Raw genomic sequence first — 21,707 nt, forward strand, 5'->3', positions numbered from 1 at the left:
ATACCTCAAGGAACCTTCTACCCTCACATAGGAACACTTAGATTCCCTAGGGCACCTGCAGTTTAGACAGTGTATAGCTGGTAGCTTCTGATTCGGTCGGTAGCTTGGGAGTGTGTGTGTGGTTGTATTAACACAAATATCTGGAAAGGTGCATATGTTACCTTACATGACAAAAGATGTGATTGAATGAAGGATCTTGCACTGGGGAGATGATCCTGCATTGTCTGGGTGGACCCGATGTCCAGGGTCCTTATAAGAAGGAGGCAGAAGAATCAAAGTTGGAAAAAGATGTGTCTGTGGAACTAGAGGTTGGAGTGATGCCCTTCAAAGATGGAGGAAGGGGCCATGAGCCAAGGAATGCAGGCAGACGCTAAAAGCAAGGAAACAGTTTATCTCCTCAAGGCTCCAAAAGGAAAGCAGCCCTATAACACCTTGATTTTAGACTTCTGACCACCAGAACCATAAGAGAATAAGTGTGTGTTGTATTAACCCACTGAGTTTTTGGTATTTAGTTATAACAGTAATTGGACACTAATCCAGGGTCTAAATCTTGTGTCCCCAAGCCTCCACCTGCTTGACTGCCGGGCCTCTGTCTGCCCTCCTAAGGCTCTCCCCAGTCACTCGTAAGAATCCTTGGGCATGTTGTGAGTGCATGAGTATAAATAAGATCAGTTGCCCGTGTTGCCCCTTTCTGGACTCCTCATGGAAGCCCACTGCCTGCATGGCGTAGGAGACCCTCACCATGGCTGCAGCTGTGGGTGTCCTTCCCAGTGTCACGGTGCCCCTCCCCTCTTGCGGGGCGAGCCAGATACTGATGCTGCTGACCTCCCCCACCCCGCCACATCCCCAGACGTTCCTCTCTCATACTCTGTCACTTGGACTCCAAGGCAGCACTGCTCATTCCCCCAGCCTCACTAGGACGTTCCTGAGCAGGACTTCTCCTGCTGTTCCCTTCTGGCCTGACCTTTTCCTCCTTTGCGGGTAGTGTAGGTGGGGTGGGGTGGGATGAGCAGTCATCGTTTTCTTTATTCTTTTTTTTTTTTTTTCAGTTTTCTTATTTATCTCCCTGAGACTTGCACCCAAACACATACCTTTCTGTCTGGTTTACAGGCCAGAGGATGCATATCAAGTCACACAAATCGCCATTAGGGGGTCAGGGTGGTGGTAATGAGGAACATGATTTGTTACCCTAACCCAACCCAACTCTGGGCCCGCGAGACGCAAAGTATCTTAATGAAGGTCCAGGATGTGTCTTTCCTTCTCAAGGATTTATTTTTGGAGTCCATTATTTTCATTCTCTTCTTTCTTTCTGCTTCTTTTTACCCAAGGACACTGCTCTTAATGATGTGCCTATTTGGAACATCCTGCAGCCTTGTTTAGTAACTGTTATCATTTCTCATGTTATCTCCTTAAATAAAGGGACTTGTAGGAAGTAGGGGCTCTACAGGGATGCCAAAATAATAACGATAATGCTAGTTGCAGAAATAAACGTCAAATGTTCAACAGCTCAATGACCCAATAATAGTTTATTCCTTGCTTACTTAAAGTCCAAAATGAATGTTCCTAATTGTGGGTGCCCTTCCTTGTGGTCGTGGTCATTCAGGGAACTAGGCTCCTTTAATTGTGGCTTTGCTGTTGCTTAGGCTCTTGGAATCCTGTACTTTCAGCTGGTGGATGGGAAAAAGACAATGCAGCAGTGATTCTGGAACCTTAATGTGCATACAAGTCACCTCATGATCTTGATAAAATGCAAATTCAGATGCAGTAGACCTGGGCTGGGGCCTGAGAATCTTCATTTCTTACCAGCTCCCAGGTGATGCTGAGATGCCTGGTCCAAGAATCATCCTTTGAAGGATGAGATAAAAGAGGATGGAGCAGTGGGAGTTGGGGGAGGGTGGAGGTTGTCTGCTTGTAAGCACCAAGCCTAGAAGTGGTAGACTTTGTACTCAGGCCCCATCGGCTGGAACCTAGTTGCACGTCCTCACCAAACTCTGAAAGGAAGCTGGGGAGTATAATCCAGCTGTGTGCCCAGAACGAAGAGGACAGGTTTGCTAATCAACCAGCAGTTTCTGCTACATGAAGACTTGGTGGAGGGCCAAGTACTTCCACCAGCTCTGCCTTCAGGGAAATGGCAGCATCCTTTATTAACAATCATGGAGGCAGCCGATGGAGAGAATCCCTAGACTTGCTGGGGTGGGTGGATGTTACACGGCTCCAACTCCTCAGTGGGCCTGCTTCGCCACTGGAGCTAGGATGCAAAGAGGGGGAACCTGAGCTGGTGGACGGGAAACCTTCCCGACTCTCGCTGCTGTGGACGCTAAGACCCCTGGTGTGAACTGGCAGGAGGATAGGGGCTTAAATGTCCATGGGGCGTCCCAGGATTCTGAGTGGAGAGAGCCAGACACCACTTGTTCCTCAGGCTGTCTTCCCTACCTGTAGCTGTGCCCCGCCCTCCCTCTGTGGCCAGAGGCTTGTGGGTCTTGTGGGTCATCACTCATCTGTCCCAGGGGAACCTTCTGGAACCCTGTGGAATGTAGGTCAGCAAACAGACATGGGCATGGATGCCAACCTCTCTCTGTGCCTCAGTTTCCCCCCTGCAGTGGTTCCTTCCTTGCTGCCTCAGTTGGGAGTTTGTGATGATTAGAGACAACATCTGACAAGGGACAGCTCTCCATGTACCCTGTGTTACTGCCTGGCTCTAAACTAGGAAACTTGTCTCTCTTGGAAACATGGGGAAGATACCACTTTCGCTCCACTTTTAGCGGCTCCTACCCCAGGGGGTGGGTGAGTTTTCTGATTGGTGAGATGTTGAAAGTCTGTTAGCCATTGGTTCAAGTTTCTGTCTTTATCACCTTGCTTCTTGTTGGCTCATTTTTGGGATGAGCTCTAGGGATCTGGGTTGAGTTGGAAGGAAGGAGTCCTTGATCATCCAGCTGCTTTGCATGCTGGTTCAGGAAAGAAAATGCAGGAAGCCTAATTTGGCCTCAAGTCCAAGTTCTTTTCTCTAATCCAGCTTTGTGAACAATAAAGTGGAGATTTTGAACTCTCTCTCTCTCTCTCTCTCCTGTGTCTATTTTTAAATTTGTTCTGAACCCAGAGGAGACAGGCTACGAATGACCAGTACCCTCTAGAACCCTGACAAGATACGGATTGCCCAGCACTTATTATCTGGCAGCTATTAGTCTTTTGGGGATTAGGGTGAAAGAATGAGGCTACTTATAGCTACTGAAGTGGCTCATCTTGGTTGAGGATAAGTGGTCTTAAGGTATCATTCCAACTGAAGATTTTAGTGGCTAAAATAAGATTTCAAAACAGCAGTGGTTTTCTAGGTGGGAATATTCATTCCAGAATCACTTGAGTTTATCTACTGTGTTGTTTTTTTTTTTAATAAGTTTATTTATTTATTTGTTTTTATTTTTGGCCGTGTTGGGTGTTTGTTGCTGCGCGCAGGCTTTCTCTAGTTGCGGCAAGCGGGGGCTACTCTTCGTTGCGGTGCGCGGGCTTCTCATTGCAGTGGCTTCTCTTGTTGTGGAGCACGGGCTCTAGGCGCACGGGCTTCAGTGGTTGTGGCATGCGGGCTCAGTAGTTGTGGCACACGGGTTTAGTTGCTCCACGGCATGTGGGATCTTCCCGGGCCAGGGATCTAACCCGTGTCCCCTGCATTGGCAGGCAGATTCCCAACCACTGCGCTACCAGGGAAGCACTACTGTGTTTTATGATGCAGTTTATTTCCTAGAATCATAAGACTCTAAGTCACAGAGTTTAGCCCTCACAGTTGATTGTGAAATTTCCTTAGAAGGCTCCTCCGTTTGTCCAGGCTCTGTTTAGCCACCTGCAGTGATGAGGAACTCACTTTGTCTCCCCGGCAGTCCATCCCATTTTGCATCCACTTGACTTGTTAAAAGGTCCTTTGAACTGAAATGTGCCTCCCCGTGGTTTCTTTCATAAGTCTGCTCTCTCTGGTGACCTTCGTCACTGAGCTATTGCCACAGTAATGTGCCTAACAAACCAAGAGGACACTCAGTGGCAAACAGCAGTGTGTGTTTATTCTCACGTTTCTGGGTCTGAGCCTCCGTGGTGGATCTGCCGATCCAGGTTGGGCTCGTTGGCTGTGCTTTCAGCTGTGTGGGTGGCTTGGCTTGGTTCTTTACCATCCATTGAGCTTAGTTCTCTTCCACATGTGTCTGTCCTTGATCCCAGGCTGAAGGCGGCAGCAGCTACTCGGGGCACATTCTTCTCGTGGAAGGTGGCAATAGTGCAAGAGGGCAAGCCCAGCTAGGCAAGCACGTTTCAAGCCTCGTTCTGTTAGTCTCCTGTTGACCAAAGCAAGTGGAGCCCAAAGTCGTGGGACGGGGACATGCTCTCTGCTGCCTCTGTTGGGAGGGACTGCAAGGCCAAAGGTCAAGGGCATGGAGCCAGGGAGGGGTGAAGAACTAGAAACAACCATTTAATCGGTCAGAGCAACTCCAAAGAGGCTCACTTCCTTTCTAGGAGATAGGCTTTTCCAGTGTTTGAAAGTAATAGTCATGTTTTTTGCAGATAGTAAAAATAGCATAAACTTTGAGGTTGAAGAAAATCTGGGTCTCATCCCTCTCTGTCTGAGTGGTCCAGGGCAAGTCACTCAGTCTTTCAATAAAATGAAAACTCTCCTTCTCCCAGGGTCATTCTGAAGATTAAATTGAACAATATATAAATAAGACAGTAAGCATCACACTGTACCCCTTAAGTGCTTAGCAAGTATTACTTACCCTCCATTCCATCTTTCAGTTGGTTCTCAAATTTCTTCAAGGTCTTCTTCACTTACTTGAATATACTGTACTTTTTATATGTCCTCCTCTGATATATTCCTTGTACTAATGCAAGGCTCCAGGTGGACTATGTTAGAACAACACCTGGGTGCAGTAGAGTTTCTGCTTCCATTGAGACAACCCAAGCTCGAATGAGGTTATATTTCACCTCATTTCACCCATGGAGGTTGCAGTTAACTAAATTCCTGAGTTTTTATTCCACGCTTCCTGTTGGAACTACTGTTTTTAATATTTGCTGGGTTTTTTTTTTTTCTGTACGTGTTTATAGACTGTTTACTTTGTAGAATACTTCGTGTATGTTACCATCTCTTAATTCTTAAAACCACCTTGGTGAGTAGGATTTTTTATTCCCAATTACAGAAGAGAGAGGAAATACTCCAGAGAGGAAATGTGGGTTCCTGGGGATCAACCATACCCTCCTAGAGGGACTGGATTTCTGGCCACTGTGTTTACAGGTGTGACTGATTTTCAGAAGGATTTTCTTTCTCTCTCCTTGTCTCTACCTCCTGCCCACTTTTTGGGTCTCCAGGATCCTTCATGATGGTGAACAGCTCTGGGAGGGCCTCTGGCCAGAAGGCGCACCTTCTCCTGCCGACCCTGAAGGAGAATGACACCCACTGCATCGATTTCCATTACTACTTCTCCAGCCGCGACAGGTCCAGCCCGGGGGCCTTGAATGTCTATGTGAAGGTGAACGGTGGGCCCCAGGGGAACCCTGTCTGGAACGTGTCTGGCGTCGTCACTGAGGGCTGGGTGAAGGCAGAGCTTGCCATCAGCACCTTCTGGCCACATTTCTACCAGGTATGGCGTTTTACCGTAGTTTGTTTTTTTTTTAAGTAATAATCTATCTGTATACCTCTTGCCCTGTTTAGAGTTTAGGTCTAGAAAGGACTTCATTTACTCACTTGTTCAACTCGTGTTTACCAAGCTACTTCTCCTAACCAGGCCTGGAGGATGCAGAAGAGATCCTCTACAGCCCCTGCCACCCTGGAGATCGCAGTCTGGAGGAGGAAACTGATTGATAAATAAATAAACACTTAGAATATAGTGGGATGCATGTGGATTCCACAGGATGCTGGAGGAAGCTAGCTATTGAAGCCTTCTATACAATAATTTCTTATAACAATCTGATGAGGGAGATACTATTATCATGCCTGTTTTACAGATGAAAAACTTGAGGTTCAGAAAGATGAGATAACTAGTCAAATATTGCCCCTGAGGAAGACGGTGTTTGGGGGCAAGACAATTAGGATGGCTTCTAAGAGGACCAGACAGCTTAGGCTGAGTCTTGAAGATGAATAACTAATTATTGAAAAAGGAAGGGAAAGGCATTTGAGTTGACGGGTGGTGAACGCCATGGGCTGGAGGAGTGAATGAGAGATGTTGGCAGAGTTTGGAAACTAGGTTGTTTATAGGTCGAAAAGGAGATCTACTGGGAGCTAAGCCTGCAGGGATGGGTAGGTCATGGGGGGCTTTGAATGCCAGGCTAAGGAGAGTAAATTTATTCTTTAGGCTAGAGCAGCACTACTCAAACCATCTGTGGTGGAGGACCAGTTTTTTTTCTCCTCAACTTGTGAACCAGTACTTTTATAAACTGCAATAAAAGTGTCACAGTAATGCCACATTGCTGGGACACTCTCTAAATGCCTCTTATCTCGTTGAGGAGCCTCTTATCCCGTTGAGGACTGATGACACACGCTCTGCAGGATGTCACCAGCCCACAGAGCTCAGTTAGAGGAACACAGCTCCATGTTGTGGCCTGGGGCTGTTGAAAGTTTTTTTTTTTTTTTTTTTTAAACTACGCTATTAAGGTACAACTTACATATCATAGAATCCACTTATTTTAAGTATGCAATCCAGTGATTTTTAGTAAATCTGTTGACTTGCACAACCATCACCATAAACCAGCTCTAGAACATTTTCATCAACCCCATAAGATCCCCTGTGCCTATTGAAAGTTAATCCCCATGCCCACTGATGGAAGGTTTTAAGTAAGAAAGTGACGTAGATCTACTTTTGGAGAGATTTCTCTGGAGTCTGAAGCAGAACAGGGACCTAAGGGTGGCAAGGTGAGTGGCTGGGAGATTCGTAGGCATCCTTCAGTTCAAAACCCATGGTATAGTTCTTTCAGATGTACCGTGCAAGCAGTTATAGACAATATGTAAATGAATGAGCATGGCTGTTTTCCAAGAAAACTTTATTGTACAGAAACAGGTGATGGACCAGATTTGGCTTCCAGGCCATAGTTTGAACCCTGATGTAGGTGATAAAGCTGAGGTCCAGAGATGGACAGTGAAGTCCCAAGAGCACAGAGCAAATTATTGGCAAAGCTGGGACCAGAATCCTGGTGCCCTGGTTCCAAAACTCCCCCCGTTTCACTGAGTATAAACTTCAAGTGTCTCCATGAGTCCATGGACCCATCAAGGAGGCCTTAGGGTTCTAATCTGAAAACCCCCTACCTAGGGTCTGATGCAGATGGATACAGGATGGGGCCACAGGTGCAAGTGTAAAGACCAGGAAAAGTGACCCAGGAGAGGGATAGACCTATGGTTGGCCATGCTCTTTGATGGGGTATAGAGGGAAAAAAGGACATTTCTTAGGCATCTCTTATGCCCCAGCTCTGTGGTAAGCATATTGCCACTCATTTATCTGACAGTAACTCCTGTACTGGGTAGCAACATGTCCTGTGTTCCAGAGAAAGGGATATTATTGGTCAGTTGAGGTCCCTGTAATCCTGGCTAGGGTCCTTTGCTCCAAGCTTAGTTTCCTGCTTTTAGGGAAAAAAGCATGCCCCTTCTGAGAATCTTCCGCTCACTAGCTGTGCGATGTTGGGTCTATCCCCTCATCATTCTGAGTCACAGTTCTCTCGTTTGTAAAATGGAGATGTCAGTGGGTCCAATGAAGGGTTCTTATGTGGATTAAATGAGATACTATATATATAACATCATAACAGGCTTGCAGTGGGCCTCAGCAGTTATTGGAAGGAAGGGAGGAGGAAGAGAGAAGAACAGACAAAGAGGATGGAGGAGGGAGGCCTTCTTTAAAGAAATACTACTGTGGTTGAGCTCTGAGCCATCCCTGTCCTGAGCAGCCTCATTGGGGAGAATGTTCTGGTTTCCAGCCTGTTGGGCACTGCGGCATCATTCCATTCCATTCCATTCCATTTTCTCTGCTCTTAGCTCTGCGGTGAAAAAGCCACTAATGCACTGAGAGCAGCGGTTTAGAAAAGACACGTGTGCCTTTCAGACACACACACGGCCACTGCCAGATAGTCCCTCGGCCATACACACAGCGGAGCCCACACAAGTGCACACGCACCAGCCTGCTCCCAAGCCCACCACAGATGCAGGGGCACCACCCACACATATATCGAGGGAGAGAAAAAGGGGCCCATCAGGAGATTCAAAGACACTTGCAAAATGCATTTTAAAATTCACCAGACCCCAAGCTCTGGCTCTGCATGCATGATTCTGTGGACTAAATACCATTTTGGTTCTCGGCACTGCTTCGCTTCAGACCCTGATGGCTTATGTATTCATTTATTAAAGTCATATTTCACAGTCCTAAAATTGACTTGTAGCTCTGTAATAAGCAGGGACATTTCATCTTTCTTAGTAGTGGGCTCTCTGGCCCCAGGCCGTCAGCGGGGCCTGGCACGAGAACGTTCCCCCCACTGTCCACCCCTCGCCCGCCTCTTCTCAGGAGAGCAGGGGCTCATCCAGTGCCGCTGAAGCCACACTGCACGTGGCTGCCCCATTCCAGGTGATGTTAATTCTATTTCATGTTTTTTAATGAGTCCGAACTTTTCTGTCCCAATATTTTAAAAAAATAAAAGAACTTTAATTGTGCAGCCACTTTTTCTCTCTATTCTCCATCACCTGCCTCGGTGAAATTACCTTTTATTCAGCTGTGTAGACCCCTGAAATTTAAGACTCACCTGACTTGGACTCAACTGGACTCGGGAAGCCCAGTCCCTTTCTCAGGAGTTCCTCTGGCATCTGGCGCTCTGTGCGTTTGGTAACTTCTTGCACAATTCAGGAGGGGGCGTCACAGGGAGGGGGGCCACTTTACCTCCTTCAGACTCCACCCCATCTCCTCTTTCATTCACCCACCACCCCTCCCCTCTAAGCAGCAAACACTCCTCCTTGTCTTAGGCAGGCCTCCTTGGGCTGGTGTGGGGAAGAGCGTCTCTCTTGATTTCACCCCAAGCGGTCTCTCCCCCACCCTCACCGTGAAAATATATGTGGTCCTCTTCTGAAGAGGAGTTCTGGTGAGCCAGCATTTTTCTGTCTCTTATCTTTTGAGAAGGTGTTTACAGCCCCTTGAAACTTTTGCTCTACAAATTCTCTGCTTGAGGACTTCAGTGGTGAGCATAGGATGCCAGGCCCCTTAAACCATGTCCCGACATATCCACACCCTCCCCCAAACAGGCACACAGCCTGCCTTTTGTGGAGGAGATGAGGGTGACTCATCTCTGAGCCTCTCTTGGGATGTGACTTCCTGGCTTTGCCCAGCAGCTCCTGTGCTGGGAGAGGTTTGCGCCTTTCCATGCAAGCTCCACTTCCCCAAAACCAGGAGGTCTCTAAAGGTCTAGGGGTTGGGGGATGTGCAGTTGACAGTAGGGACACATGGCAACCTTGGGGTTGAAGGCTGTGCTGCAGGGACAGGCCTTCTGCTCCAGTCCCTGCACCCCAGTGTCCCTGCCTCCATACCCTGACATGGAGCTTCACTGGGTGGCCTTCTTCTGGCCCCTCCCCACCGCCCTCGCTGCTCCCTGTCAGCTAGAGCTCCCTCCCTTCTCACAGTTCTTCACTCAGTCCTCTGGCTAATCTCCCATTCCTGGCTCTCATTCCTCAAGGGCCTTGGTTTCCTTCCGAGTGTGCTTTGCTTGGAGATGACCATTCTCCGTCACCTCAGAACACCTGGGCAGGTCTTTCTGTCACTGAGGTTCTTGACATCACCCTGTCCCTTTGTGGTGTCTGTCCCCAGGAACTGGAGCTGGTAGGTCTTCCTAAACAGGACCAGAAGCACATTGATGGGATAACCATCTCCACCCGAAGCTGCAGATGTCTTCTGGGGCGCTTTCTGACCAGAAGGGAAGAGAGGACTCCAATGGTCCACATTCCCCAGAACTTGGTCGGCTGGGAACCTGGCCCTCAACCTGGGGGCTGAGGTAGCTGTAACAGCTGCTTTTCCTGAACCACACAAGACAATGCTCTGTTCTGCTATTGCGTTTGTTTGAGAGGGCTTCTTCCTTTTTTATCAGCAGTGAGAATCCAGGGGGGCCCTCACATCTCTCCTGAAGTTTGAATGTCCCTGGTCGTGCTGCTTCCCTGTGAGCTGCCCTTGCAACCCCTTGCTTCAGCCAAACGTGCTTTCTCTAACAGTGTTCCAGAGTACCCTGCCCTTTGGCTTCATACAGAAGCTCCTCGTGGTCAGAAACTTGAACCATGAATCCTAGCAGTAATTTGCATTGCCAGATTCCCATTCAGAACCCCAGCAATAATTTGCATTCCAGGATCTCGTTCAGAACTATAAAGCATGCAGCATGGATAAGTGGGTGTTTAGGGTTTGGGGGCTATATGTAATTTCTAGAAGCTGACCCTGCCAACTTAACCCCAGCACCCATTGCTCCTCCGTGGCTAAGGCCCACCATCCCATAATCTTTCGGTGGCACATTCTAGCCGCCATTTGAGATCTCCCTCTCTGGTGCCTGGCATTGTGCTCCCCAGGGTTGGCCCTTGTTTCTGGAAGCAAGCAGCTTGCCCAGGAGGTTGCATGTGGGCCTCAGAGTCAGCCCCATTGTGAGTGTTCAGGGGACAGGCCTCAGCAGGTGAGTCCAGGTGGGCCCTTGAAGATCCAAGCCCATCCATCGTGGGCCTGCCTTCCTTTTCTTTCTGGGGAAGAATGGTGGACTCCCTGGCACTGTTCCTGATACCCCCAGCCTTGTGACCTTCTACTCTCATGCCATTGAGGGCTCTGTCTCATGGCAGTTTGCATGACTTTAAAAAAAACCTCTATCTCTGGAGCTGCATGCCAAGAACAGGACCCTCTTGGCTCCTGTAGGTTTTGTGAGCATTCTGCTCTGAGCAGTCTGGCAGTGATGGGGAGGATTTTCCCCATCTGTTCTGGGAGGTGCTTTATTCTCAGCTGCATCCAGGACCTGCCTTTTGTTGTAAACATACCGTGGACCCTAATTCTAATGTCTTGTGAGTCCGGGGCCTTCATCAGGGATTCTGTGGGTTGTCACCGTCTCCTTCCCCATGCTTCTGCGCTCTCTCCCCTCCACCTCCCCAACTGCCGTGACACCTGCAACCACCTGTGCCTCTTCATTTCCATGTACCTCCACATGGACCCAAAGCCCAGCCTCTACCAGTTCCCACCTGTCATCACTCACATCAGAGTCTGTTGAGTGTAGGAATTTTAGTGGAAACTTGGGATGAGGGCACAAGGGGTAGTCTCATTGGGAAGCCCATTACTTTCTTCCTCTCCCACCATTCCCTTGAATTTTCCTTCTCATCTCCCATCACTCTGCCCAGAGTAAGGGCAGTAATAACAGTAACGTTCATCAGTATCTTACTGTACGTATTGTAAGCATTTTACAATTATTCATTCATTTCATGAAAAAAACAGTACCTTCTTCCCCTTGTTTCTTACAGAATATTACTCTCTCATATTTGAGAAACCCAAGACTCACCTACCCCAGTGCGTTACAGAAAAAAATTCCCCAGAGGAATTCTGATGAATAAAAGATTCTCTGTCTCATTATAGAATTCTTATTTCTGCAACAGGAAGGAGAGAGAGCGGTGAACAAATGTGTGTTTCACTATCATACATCCATTCTCTCATGACCAGCCTTGGGTTCGTTCATGGAATATTTGTTAATAATTATGATCTAGGTTAGATACTGAGTAATGATGTGAGAAACAAAGTGTCAGAAGAGTTTAATAGAGTTGGACTTTGATTAACTGGGAAAAAGTCAGGACTCTGCTTAACCAAGTGTTTTGGTTAAATGAGAGTAGGGCTGCTTTTCATTGAAGTCCAGTGATGGACATGGCTGCAAACCAGGAGACCAGGGCCTCTGTCCTCGATCCACCTCTGGCTTCCTTTCTGAGCTTTGGTAACTTAGTTTGCCCCACCTCTTAGGGTTGTTGAGAGGCTAGATTGAGACTACCTACTAATAAAAGGTTAATATGGTTGACCTTTATTATTGTGGTTTTATTTCTCTATTCTTATTATTCAGCCTTAGTTCATGATGTGCCCCTCTGTTCAATACTGATACCTCTGCCAGTATCCTGACCCCAATTGACTTCTGTCCCTTCTAGAATCTTGTTTCATCAGTCCCTCATTCCCTTGTATTTTATGCTATTTCCCTGACTCATTCCTCTCTACCTAAAACCATGTTCCAATCTCTACCATCCTAAGAAATCCACTTTTGGGCTTTCTGCACTTGGCCTTAGGCCGTAGTCCTTTCTCTGAACTGTCTACTCTGTCTTCCAAGGTGACCTCATCTAGTTCTATAGCTTTAAATGACATTTAGATGCCAAAGCTATCATATTTGTAACTCTGGTCCCAGATCACCCATGAGCTTCAGAATATAATGCCAGCTTCCTACTACTCAGTATATCCATTAAGATGTTTAATTGGCATCTCAAACTTAACATGACCAAAAGAAATCGTGATGTAGCCCTGCCTGTGTGCCCAGACACACACGTTCATCTTCCTCATGTCAATAAGTGACACCAGAATCAGCCTAGAAGCTCAAGCCTTAAATTGAAGAGTCCTCATTGCATTTTTTCTTTTCTTCACTCTTCCCCTCTTAATCTAACAGCAATTATTTTCATCTCTACCTTGAAAATATCTCTCAAACCATCAACATCTTTATTCTTCATGGCCAACACCATTGTCCAAGCCATACTCATCGTTTGATTGGATCACTACTATAGCTAACTGTTAGGTCTGTTTGTTTCATTCTTGCTCAAGTGCCCCCTACCCCCGAGTCAATTTCCACAGAACAGCCAGAATGATCTTTTTAGAATGTAAATTAGATTATGTCACTTTCCTGCTTTAAATGGTTCAGTAACAGCAGAAAATTCAAGCTCCATACTAGGTCTTGTAGGACTCCATGTCATCTGACCCTCAACTAACATTCCAGCCATGCCTTGTGCTTCTCTAGCTTATTTACTATATCCCAGCCACACCAGAGTCTCATTCTCACGTTCCCAGATCATCCCTGAGTTCTTTCCTGCCTCATGGCCTTTGCACGTTCTACCACCTCTTCCTGGACTTGCCAATTTCATCCTTCCGGTCTCCTCTTAATAATTACCTCCTTAGAGTTCTCTCCTGACCACTCTAAGTAAAGTAGACCCTCTCCCGCTTAGTTACTCTTAATCACAACATTTTGTTTATTTCCTTCATAATACCAATCACAAAATGAATTTAATTTTCCATATTTTTCTTTTTAATTTCCATTTCCATTCATAAAATGTAAAGTTTATCAGGGCTTGGCCCCTAACCTTCTTGTTCACCTTTATAGCCCCAGCATGTGCCTCAATGCTTGGTACAGAAGAGGGTCTCTATAGATATGAATGAATGAGACACTGTTCCTGTTCCCAATAGGTTTAGAGTTTAGAGAATGAAATAATTCATGGACAAGCAATTACAATCTGGTGTGATAGGTGCTGTATATAGTAGAGTTAATTGTACTGTGGTACATACCTGACACAGGGATAGTATAACATGCAGAGAGATATGAAAATGTAATGTACCTCAAAGCACTTACCTTTTATTGTAAATATAAAGGAGCTCATTTTTTATTGCAGAAAATTTGGAAAATCTAGAAAAGTATAAAGAAGAAAACATTCAACTGCTGTAATCTCCCTAATGTCATTAAAAAGATTACATTCATAAATCATTGCCAATCCTACTTCATCTTTTGTGAATTACATGCTGAACTCACTTGCTGATTTTTCTTTTGGAGAGTTTGTTTTGTTGATTCTCAAGAATTGTTTACACAAAACATGATATTTACTGTTTTGCTGGCATATATATTGATATTACAGATATTGTTCTCAACTTGCCATTTGACTTTTAATTTTGTTTTATTCAGACTTTTGATAACATATAAAACATACTTTGATATTATTGTTATTATGTATTTAAGAAATATACAATATTTCAACTTTAAGAAATTGATTTTTAAGCTTTTGTCATTAATTTTTTGCTTCAGGAAATTCAGTTAGGAAATGTATAGACCCAAACCTGTATGGTTTCCTCTTTGAAGGATTTATTGAAGTTATACGTTAGTCTCTTATATGATCTTTGTGTAAATAATCCATGAGCATTTGAACAGAAATTTTATTCTCTCTTTATATTTGTTTAGTAAATGCATTATTATTCACATTAGATAACATGCTTGATATTTTATTTTTTCCTGTTTGGTCAGAGTCTAAGACAAGTGTTAAAATCTTCAGATGCTGGGGTTTTTTCCCATCATTTTCTCCTTTTAAATCTATTGACTCATGCATTTTTTTTTTAATGACCATTTTAGTCCACTTAATGGTTTTTATATTTCTTTTTGGTTTAAGTTCTACTTTGATGCTTTTGCATTATGTTTACAACAACTATTTTATGTTTATTTGCATTTTCCTATTATGTCTTTGTTCAACTTGTTATTTTTAAGGTTATTGAATCATTCTATATTAGGTGTTTATCTCACAGCATACGATTAGACATGGTTTATTTAGACAGTCTGAGAGCTTTTCTCTATTTTAACCTATTTATATTTATTGTCACAATAGAAATTTTTTCTTTTATCATTTTTACTACGCAATTTGAATGCTTTTATGCTATTTCTTTTAAATGTTTTTCTGTGTTTGGTGTATTTTCTTTTCATTTTTTCCTATGGACTTGGCTTTTGGTTTCCTTTGAATTATTAAAAATATAATTAGATACATAATTCTTCATTGAAAGGTCTTCTGTTGACTTCCTTCTCTGCAGGATGAGGCAGCTATCACACTTTCATTTCTACAAACTTTCCCCCTACCCTCTGCACAATTTTGTTTGTTCAGTCTCTCGTAAGGACCCTGCTATCTTAGTAAACCCCTCTTCTGGAGTGATTGTCATGCTGGTGCCAGCTGCTCTATGTTTGATGTGACTGTCAGCCCCAAGTCACTGTACATAATTCCCAGGCAGCAGTGTGTTGCCTTAGTGATAGATCTTACCACCCAAGGAGGCTGCCTCTTCACAGCCATCACCACGCTTTCCACCAGTTCCCTGCTCACTTGTTATAGCTGTAGAGCTCTGGACCCCACTGACACCTCTGGCCTCTGAATCCACTAACCTGAAGTGACCACATGGACCACAAAAAGATTCCACATGGGGGTTTTTCTGTTGATCTTATCACCCACCTTACATTCCATCCACAGCTTGAACCGAGGAGTAGAAAACAGGAGAGAGAGGGTCTATTTGGTTGGCTGTTGAGATGATAGCGGTGAAAAGTGATGAAGATTTGAACCAGAGCAATGGCACTGATATCCAACTGGTTTTGATCTATAGGATGGTTGCTTCATATGGTTCAACTTAACAGCAGAGATGGAAAGACATGGGCAGATAGGAGAAATACTAAGAAGACAGAGTCAAAAAAAAAGGATGTGAGGAGTGGGACAGACGGAGAAGCCCAGGCAGATGTCTGCATCTCAGTTTTCAGTGACTGGATGGGGCAACCCACTGAGGTCCATAGTTCAGGAAGGATGGCCCATTGGGCAGGGAGGGAGACAGCTTGATAGGGAAGCTGCTCAACTCTGCTGTATACAGATTGTGTTGGAGGATCTATGTGATATCTCGGTGGAAATACAGATCTTTGAGCTGGATAAGTGAGACCCACGTTCAGGTGAAAGGTCTAGAATGGAGATCTGGGCTTGGGAATTATCAGTGAATTGATAGCCATTGAAGGAAGAGTGTTTTCAGTTTACAAAAATGAATAGAAGCAGCCCACATTTGAAGAGTGGATATAGGAGAAATGCTTACAAAGAAACCAATGGTAGAATAGACACAGATCGATGAGAAGAACCATGAGAGTGAAGTGTCGCCTGAGCCTAAATAGAAGAGAGACCCAGAGAGGGAGAAGCTATGAACATCAGTAATTATAGGAAAATGGTCAAGTATGAAGAATAAGTATAGCAATCATTTGCTGAGAACCTACCATGTGCCACATATAGTTCTAAGTAGTGTATTAACTCCTTTCACCTGAATCATTACCCAGTGAGGTAGACACTACAATTACAGATGAGGAAACTGAGGCACAGAGCAGTAAGGTAACTTGCTCAAGGTGTGCACATACAAGGTGGTACAACCAGAACTAGAACCCAGGCATTCTGACCCAGATCCCAAGCCCTATACTATTTTCCTTCTTAAAGTAAGATAAAGATTGAAATATATGTATTGGATTTAAGCAGTAAGAGCACTGCTAAGATTACTGGCATCTGCCATGCAGTCAGTGTTGGGGGGACTGCTGAGGACAAAGTCCAGGTGACAGGGGTTGAAGTTTTGCACTGGGAAGTAGGGAAGTGTAGAGTGAGTGTAATTAAAACCATTGAGAATTTTAAATGGGATTGAAACACAATTGGACTATAAATACAACTGCTGCCAAAGGGTAGCTTTTAAAGAGTAAGAGAAATCCAAGCATTTATGTTTGTCAGAGTCAGGAATAAAAGGGAGGATTCGGAGATACAAGATAGAGAGAGAGAACCAAGAACCAAGAAGCTGGAAAATGCAGCAGAGGTAGAGGTCAAGGGCGCTGGGGTGTGCCTTGCAGAGAGGGGGCAGTGGTTGGTGTGTAGTCATCTAAACCATGAAGATTAGGTTGATGGGTAAGAAGTTAGAAGTCAGCCCCTCTGTAGTCCTCTTGCCTCTTAAAGATGTGATGTGGGTATCTTGCAGGGATTGGGTAGGTGATGTTGAAAGGGGAACATTTGTATGGGGTATAGGAGTGGAGAAGGCAGTTTTGCAATAGACTTGCCAACACTGAAATGAGGAACTGGGGCTTTCGGTGAGAATGGTATGGGTGATTAGTCAACAGAGTGGGGGAACCCTGGGTTTGTTGAGAATACAGGGAGGTCCATGCAGCATACAGTCTCTAGAAAAGTTGAGATCCAGGGTACCATGTGCACTGCAGAAGCAGGTTTAAGAGGGGTGGGTTGGGAGAGGAGCGTGTGGTAGCGGTCTGTGCCAAAATACACTGAAAATTCCAGTTTGTGGAGTGGAGAAGGGCAAGTGTGAGCACGTAGCTGAAGCTGATTGGAAGATGAGGCCATTAGAATTACGGAGGTCAAGGGCATTGGTCATGCTGTCCACACAGATAGTCACATCTCCTTTGTGAAGGTGGGTGGTGGGTGACAAGGAAAGCTGTTTATTGAAATCAGCAGTTTGGGAGTCAGAATGGAGGTTTCAAAGAACTTGTTGCCCTTGGATTCCCACATACCAATAGTGGTGCCTGGGGCTTATTTTTCAAGAGGTGTTATTAGGTAATTCAGATGGACTGTAGTCCTTGGAGATGTGGAATTAAATTAAGGTAAACGCTCCTTGGCTTATGGTGGCTTCTCCCTCATCCTTCGTAAGAAAGTTGAGATATTCGGAAGTCATTCTTCTCTGTGCTTCCCTTGAAACAACAGTGAAAAAGGTGCAGATCGGGGTTTCCAGGCCACTTTTGGGTTGATTTCCCTGCATCCCAGTGTTAGTTCTGAAAACCATTAGAAATGTTCCATGTGGCTGATTATTCTTTTGCTAGTCACTGGAATGTGGCCTTTTTACCTTACTTTGAAAATCCACGTCAATTGCCGGGGTAGCATCCTAGCCTAATATAAAACCTCTTTTGGCAGTTCTAGTGGGAAGCTGAAACATAAATTGTTTGGGGGCTGGGCAGCTGCGATGAATTCCTACAACCACTTCTGCGAAATTGACTCCTGCCTCGTGTGTTGCAGGTGATATTTGAATCCGTCTCTCTGAAGGGTCATCCTGGCTACATCGCTGTGGACGAGGTCCGGGTCCTTGCCCATCCATGCAGTAAGTCTCTCGCCTCATCCTAATGCAGCCTTGCTCCGTGCCAGACTGGGTAGCTTGGAGGCTGCAGTTCCCCCCCCTATTCATTCAGCTCACAAACATCTCTCACTCGCTTACATACTCAATGCAATCAGTCCTGAATAAATCCATAATTTTGCTGGCCTGTTCAACAGGCAGCACCTCCAGGACTTTGCAGAGAGCGGCAAAACATCTTTGTTTGAATCTGTCTGCATTATTAAGGGAGTCTAAAGTCCTGATTGTTTATTAGCGGGATTCAGACCACTGAAGTGGAAGAATTAGAGGGCTTTGGATAGAATCTTGTGCAATTGTCTCAAAAAAAGAACAACACCAAAACATGGAGCAAATTAGCACACTGTTCACTCACAGGGAAAAGTACCCCAAAGCTATTAATTCTTCAAAAGTAATTTTAAATACCCTCATCAACTCCGTGTAGGCATAGGGAGAGATTTCTCACAGTGGTTAGTACTTATGGTTCAGTGTCGAGAGTTCTCAAAGGCATTCCACTCCTCTAAGCCCAGCCAATTTCCCCTGGAAGTTCTCTCTCTTTGTGTATTTAGTCTAAGATATTTGAATGTGTCTGAGCAAGGAGCTGTGGTTCCCAGGTTCACTAAATCTCAGAGGGGACAAGTCCTGGGTGCAGGTAGTTGAGATGGCATCATATCCAGTGACATTTGGTGGGGGGATCGTAATCAAAGGGATATGCCTGGGGATTATGGCAGCCCCATAGGAGGGCTGGTTAAGTTGCCAGCCCCATTAGTTTGTTAGTGTCTGCAGATCGCAAGTTCCTATTAGTTTCTTGGCAGCCGTTGGGTAACTAACTCCTAGCAGGGTTCTCTCTACTTCTTCCTTATAGCCATGAGTCATGCTATGGGCTCTGGTGCAGTTTGCTCTTCCCTCAAGAGATATAATACGTCCTGTGCTTTTATGCCTTTCTTGCCTCCCATTTTGAGGCTCTTCTCATTTCTGCCCCATCTGTGTTGCTTTAATTGGAATGATTCTTTCAACTTCTGCTACAATGAATTCATCAGAGCCCCAAACGTCACTTCCCTCCCCTGGCACTACAGTGACATTGTTTGACCCATTGTCTTAGAGCACCTTCTCTGGAGGAATTTGGGATGAGTTCCAAGGGGTTTTGGCAAGACAGTATTTTGGATAACTGTGTTTGGTGTCTGTGTAAGGGAAACCTCCTCCCCAGGAATCAACCAGCATCTCAGAAATGCTGAGATCCTATTAGATTCTCCATTACTCTGGCCTAAGGTTCCTACCCTCTGGGTTACTTCCTGAGTCTTTGGGATTTTCTCAGATGAATCTGTCCATTCGGTTATGCCCAGCAAATGTCTCTGCTGAAACAGACTTTATGTGATGAGGGTCCCAGAAATCCCCCAGCTTTGCAGGGTTTATGTACTGGGTATACACCTGAGTCCCTCTTACCAGGATTAAGTCTTCCCCTCCCTGGACTCCTGGGAATCAGCATCTGCTGCCCATTGGAGAATGATGGTTGACCTCAGACCATGTCGGGAGATGTCTGCTCCACTTGTGATCCACTTAACCTCACACACTCAACCTTGCGCAGCCATCAGTTTTGAGGCAGTCTCTCTGAAACAGGATTTCAGCAATCCCCAAGTCCTGCACACACCGCATCCTCGGAGCTGCATCCAGCTGCATGCCTGCTGCTTACCCTGTGCTGGATGCCTGCACTAGGTCTTTCTAGTAGGCTCTTCCTAAAAGAATCTGGCCTGGTTCTCTCTCCTGGGATCCCAGAATTCTGTCCTCTACTGGGAATTTTCACCTCCACCATGACACCCAACCTGACACCTGTCTCTTGTCTCAGCCTCAACGCTGCCTTAACTCTACACACTGTCCATGGTTTGCCATTGCAGCCCCATGCTTCCTTCTCTCAGAGAAATCTCCATGGGCGAGGGTTCTCTGGAGGGCGTTTGAATGCCTTTCCATGCCTGAAGTCTCATGGCTCCTCTTGGAATCCTCCTCCCATTGAGGCTGCTTCTGAATTTTGGGTTCTTTTGAGAGCTTCATACGCCTCATGCTGAGGAGTGTGCATTATGTGGTTATGGAATTGCTGAGAGCAAGTTACCCAGCAAATGGGCCATGGGACGTAACTCAGGAAGACGTGACCCTGGCTGTGTTCTTGTGTAATGTGCTTCATCTGAGTTCAACTTAGATGCTTAGGAGGCTTAAGCTTAAAACTTGCTAGAAATCAAAATGTGCAACTCTGTGAAAGGCGCTGGAATTCGAAAATTCCATTTAACTCCATGTGCAAATATTGGTGGTACGTATAGTCCTCTGAGTTCTGTCCATAGCTCGTGAGTCATGTAGGGTTGACCAGGGCCTAGCAAAGGCCCCTTCCCAGGGCCCCATGCTCAATCCATATCCAGTCCGGGTTTTTATTCATTCTTTCTTTCAACGAGTCAAGTACTGAGCATCAGTTATGTGTTGGGAACTTCTGCTGGACACAGAGGATACTTAAGTGACCAAGATAGGTAGGTCTTTGTTCCCATGTTGTATACTTAGCAGAAGGACAGAGGGAGGAAGGGCATTAAGTAAATAACTAATATTAAGTAAGTCACTAACTTCAGATAGTGATGTGTTATGAATGTAATGAATGTGAGGGACTCGGATGTGGAGGGCCTTCTTAAATAAAGTGGTCAGGGAGATATCTTTGAAGATGCAGTCTGAGCTGAGATCTGAGTCATAGAAGGAGTTCACTGTATGAAGGTTTGGGGAGGGGGCATTCTAGGCAGAGCAAAGGGCAAGTGATCCCTGCAGTGGGATCAGCTTGATGCTGCCAGAGTATCCTGAGCGTGGGGAACATGGGGGAAAGTGTTTCTGAGTGAGAGGGAAGCAGGGCCCTGAACATCATTGTGAGTGGTTAGATTTTTTTTTTTAACTTATCAAACTGTGTAATTTATTATTTTTTAATTGAAGTATAGTTGATTTACAATGTTGTGTTAATTTCTGCTGTGCAGCGAAGTGATTCAGTTTTTATATATATATATATATTCTTTTCCATTATGGTTTATGAGTGGATATTGAATACGGTTCCCTGTGCTATATACTAGGACCTTGTTGTTTATACATTCTGTACATAATAGTTTGCATCTGCTAAACCCCAGACTCCAATCCATCCCTCCCCATGCCCCTCCCCCTTGGCAACCACAAGTATGTTCTCTATGTCTGTGAGTCCGTTTCTGTTTTGTAGATAAGGTCATTTGTGTCATATTTTAGATTGTGAGTGGTTAGATTTTTTTAAATTAATTAACTTTATTTTTTCCTGCGTTGGGTCTTCGTTGCTGCGTGCGGGCTTTCTCTAGTTGTGGCGAGCAGGGGCTACTCTTTGTCGCGGTGTGCGGGCTTCTCATTGCAGTGGCTTCTCTTGTCATGGAGCATGGGCTCTAGGCACGTGGGCTTCAGTGGTTGTGGCACACGGGCTCAGTAGTTGTGGCTTGCGGGCTCTAGAGCGCAGGCTCAGTAGTTGTGGTGCACGGGCTTAGCTGCTCCGCAGCATGTGGGATCTTCCTGGACCAGGGCTCAAACCCGTGTCCCGTGCATTGGCAGGTGGATTCTCAACCACTGTGCCACCAGGGAAGCCCCATGACTGGTTAGATTTTTTTTTTTTTTTTTTTTTATGGCTGTGCTGGGTCTTCGTTTCTGTGTGAGGGCTTTCTCCAGTTGCGGCAAGTGGGGGCCACTCTTCATCACGGTGCGTGGGCCTCTCACTGTCACGGCCTCTCTTGTTGCGGAGCACAGGCTCCAGACGCGCAGGCTCAGTAGTTGTGGCTCACGGGCCTAGTTGCTCCGCGG

General features: G+C 45.5%; 1 protein-coding gene across 8 annotated transcripts in view; it reads left to right on the plus strand.

The window, feature by feature from the left end:
• The window catches only part of PTPRT (protein tyrosine phosphatase receptor type T), a 1,095,010-nt gene that overhangs the window by 382,684 nt on the left and 690,619 nt on the right, over positions 1-21,707 (plus strand). For all 8 annotated transcript variants that reach the window (XM_059896616.1, XM_059896620.1, XM_059896617.1 and 5 more), the window contains exons 3-4: positions 5,338-5,609; positions 17,789-17,870. In XM_059896616.1, coding sequence (XP_059752599.1) covers positions 5,338-5,609; positions 17,789-17,870 — 354 coding nt within the window. The remainder of the gene's footprint in view (positions 1-5,337; positions 5,610-17,788; positions 17,871-21,707) is intronic.

The sequence above is a fragment of the Balaenoptera ricei genome, chromosome 15, assembly GCF_028023285.1.
Source record: "Balaenoptera ricei isolate mBalRic1 chromosome 15, mBalRic1.hap2, whole genome shotgun sequence".
In the NCBI taxonomy this organism is placed as follows: domain Eukaryota; kingdom Metazoa; phylum Chordata; class Mammalia; order Artiodactyla; family Balaenopteridae; genus Balaenoptera; species Balaenoptera ricei.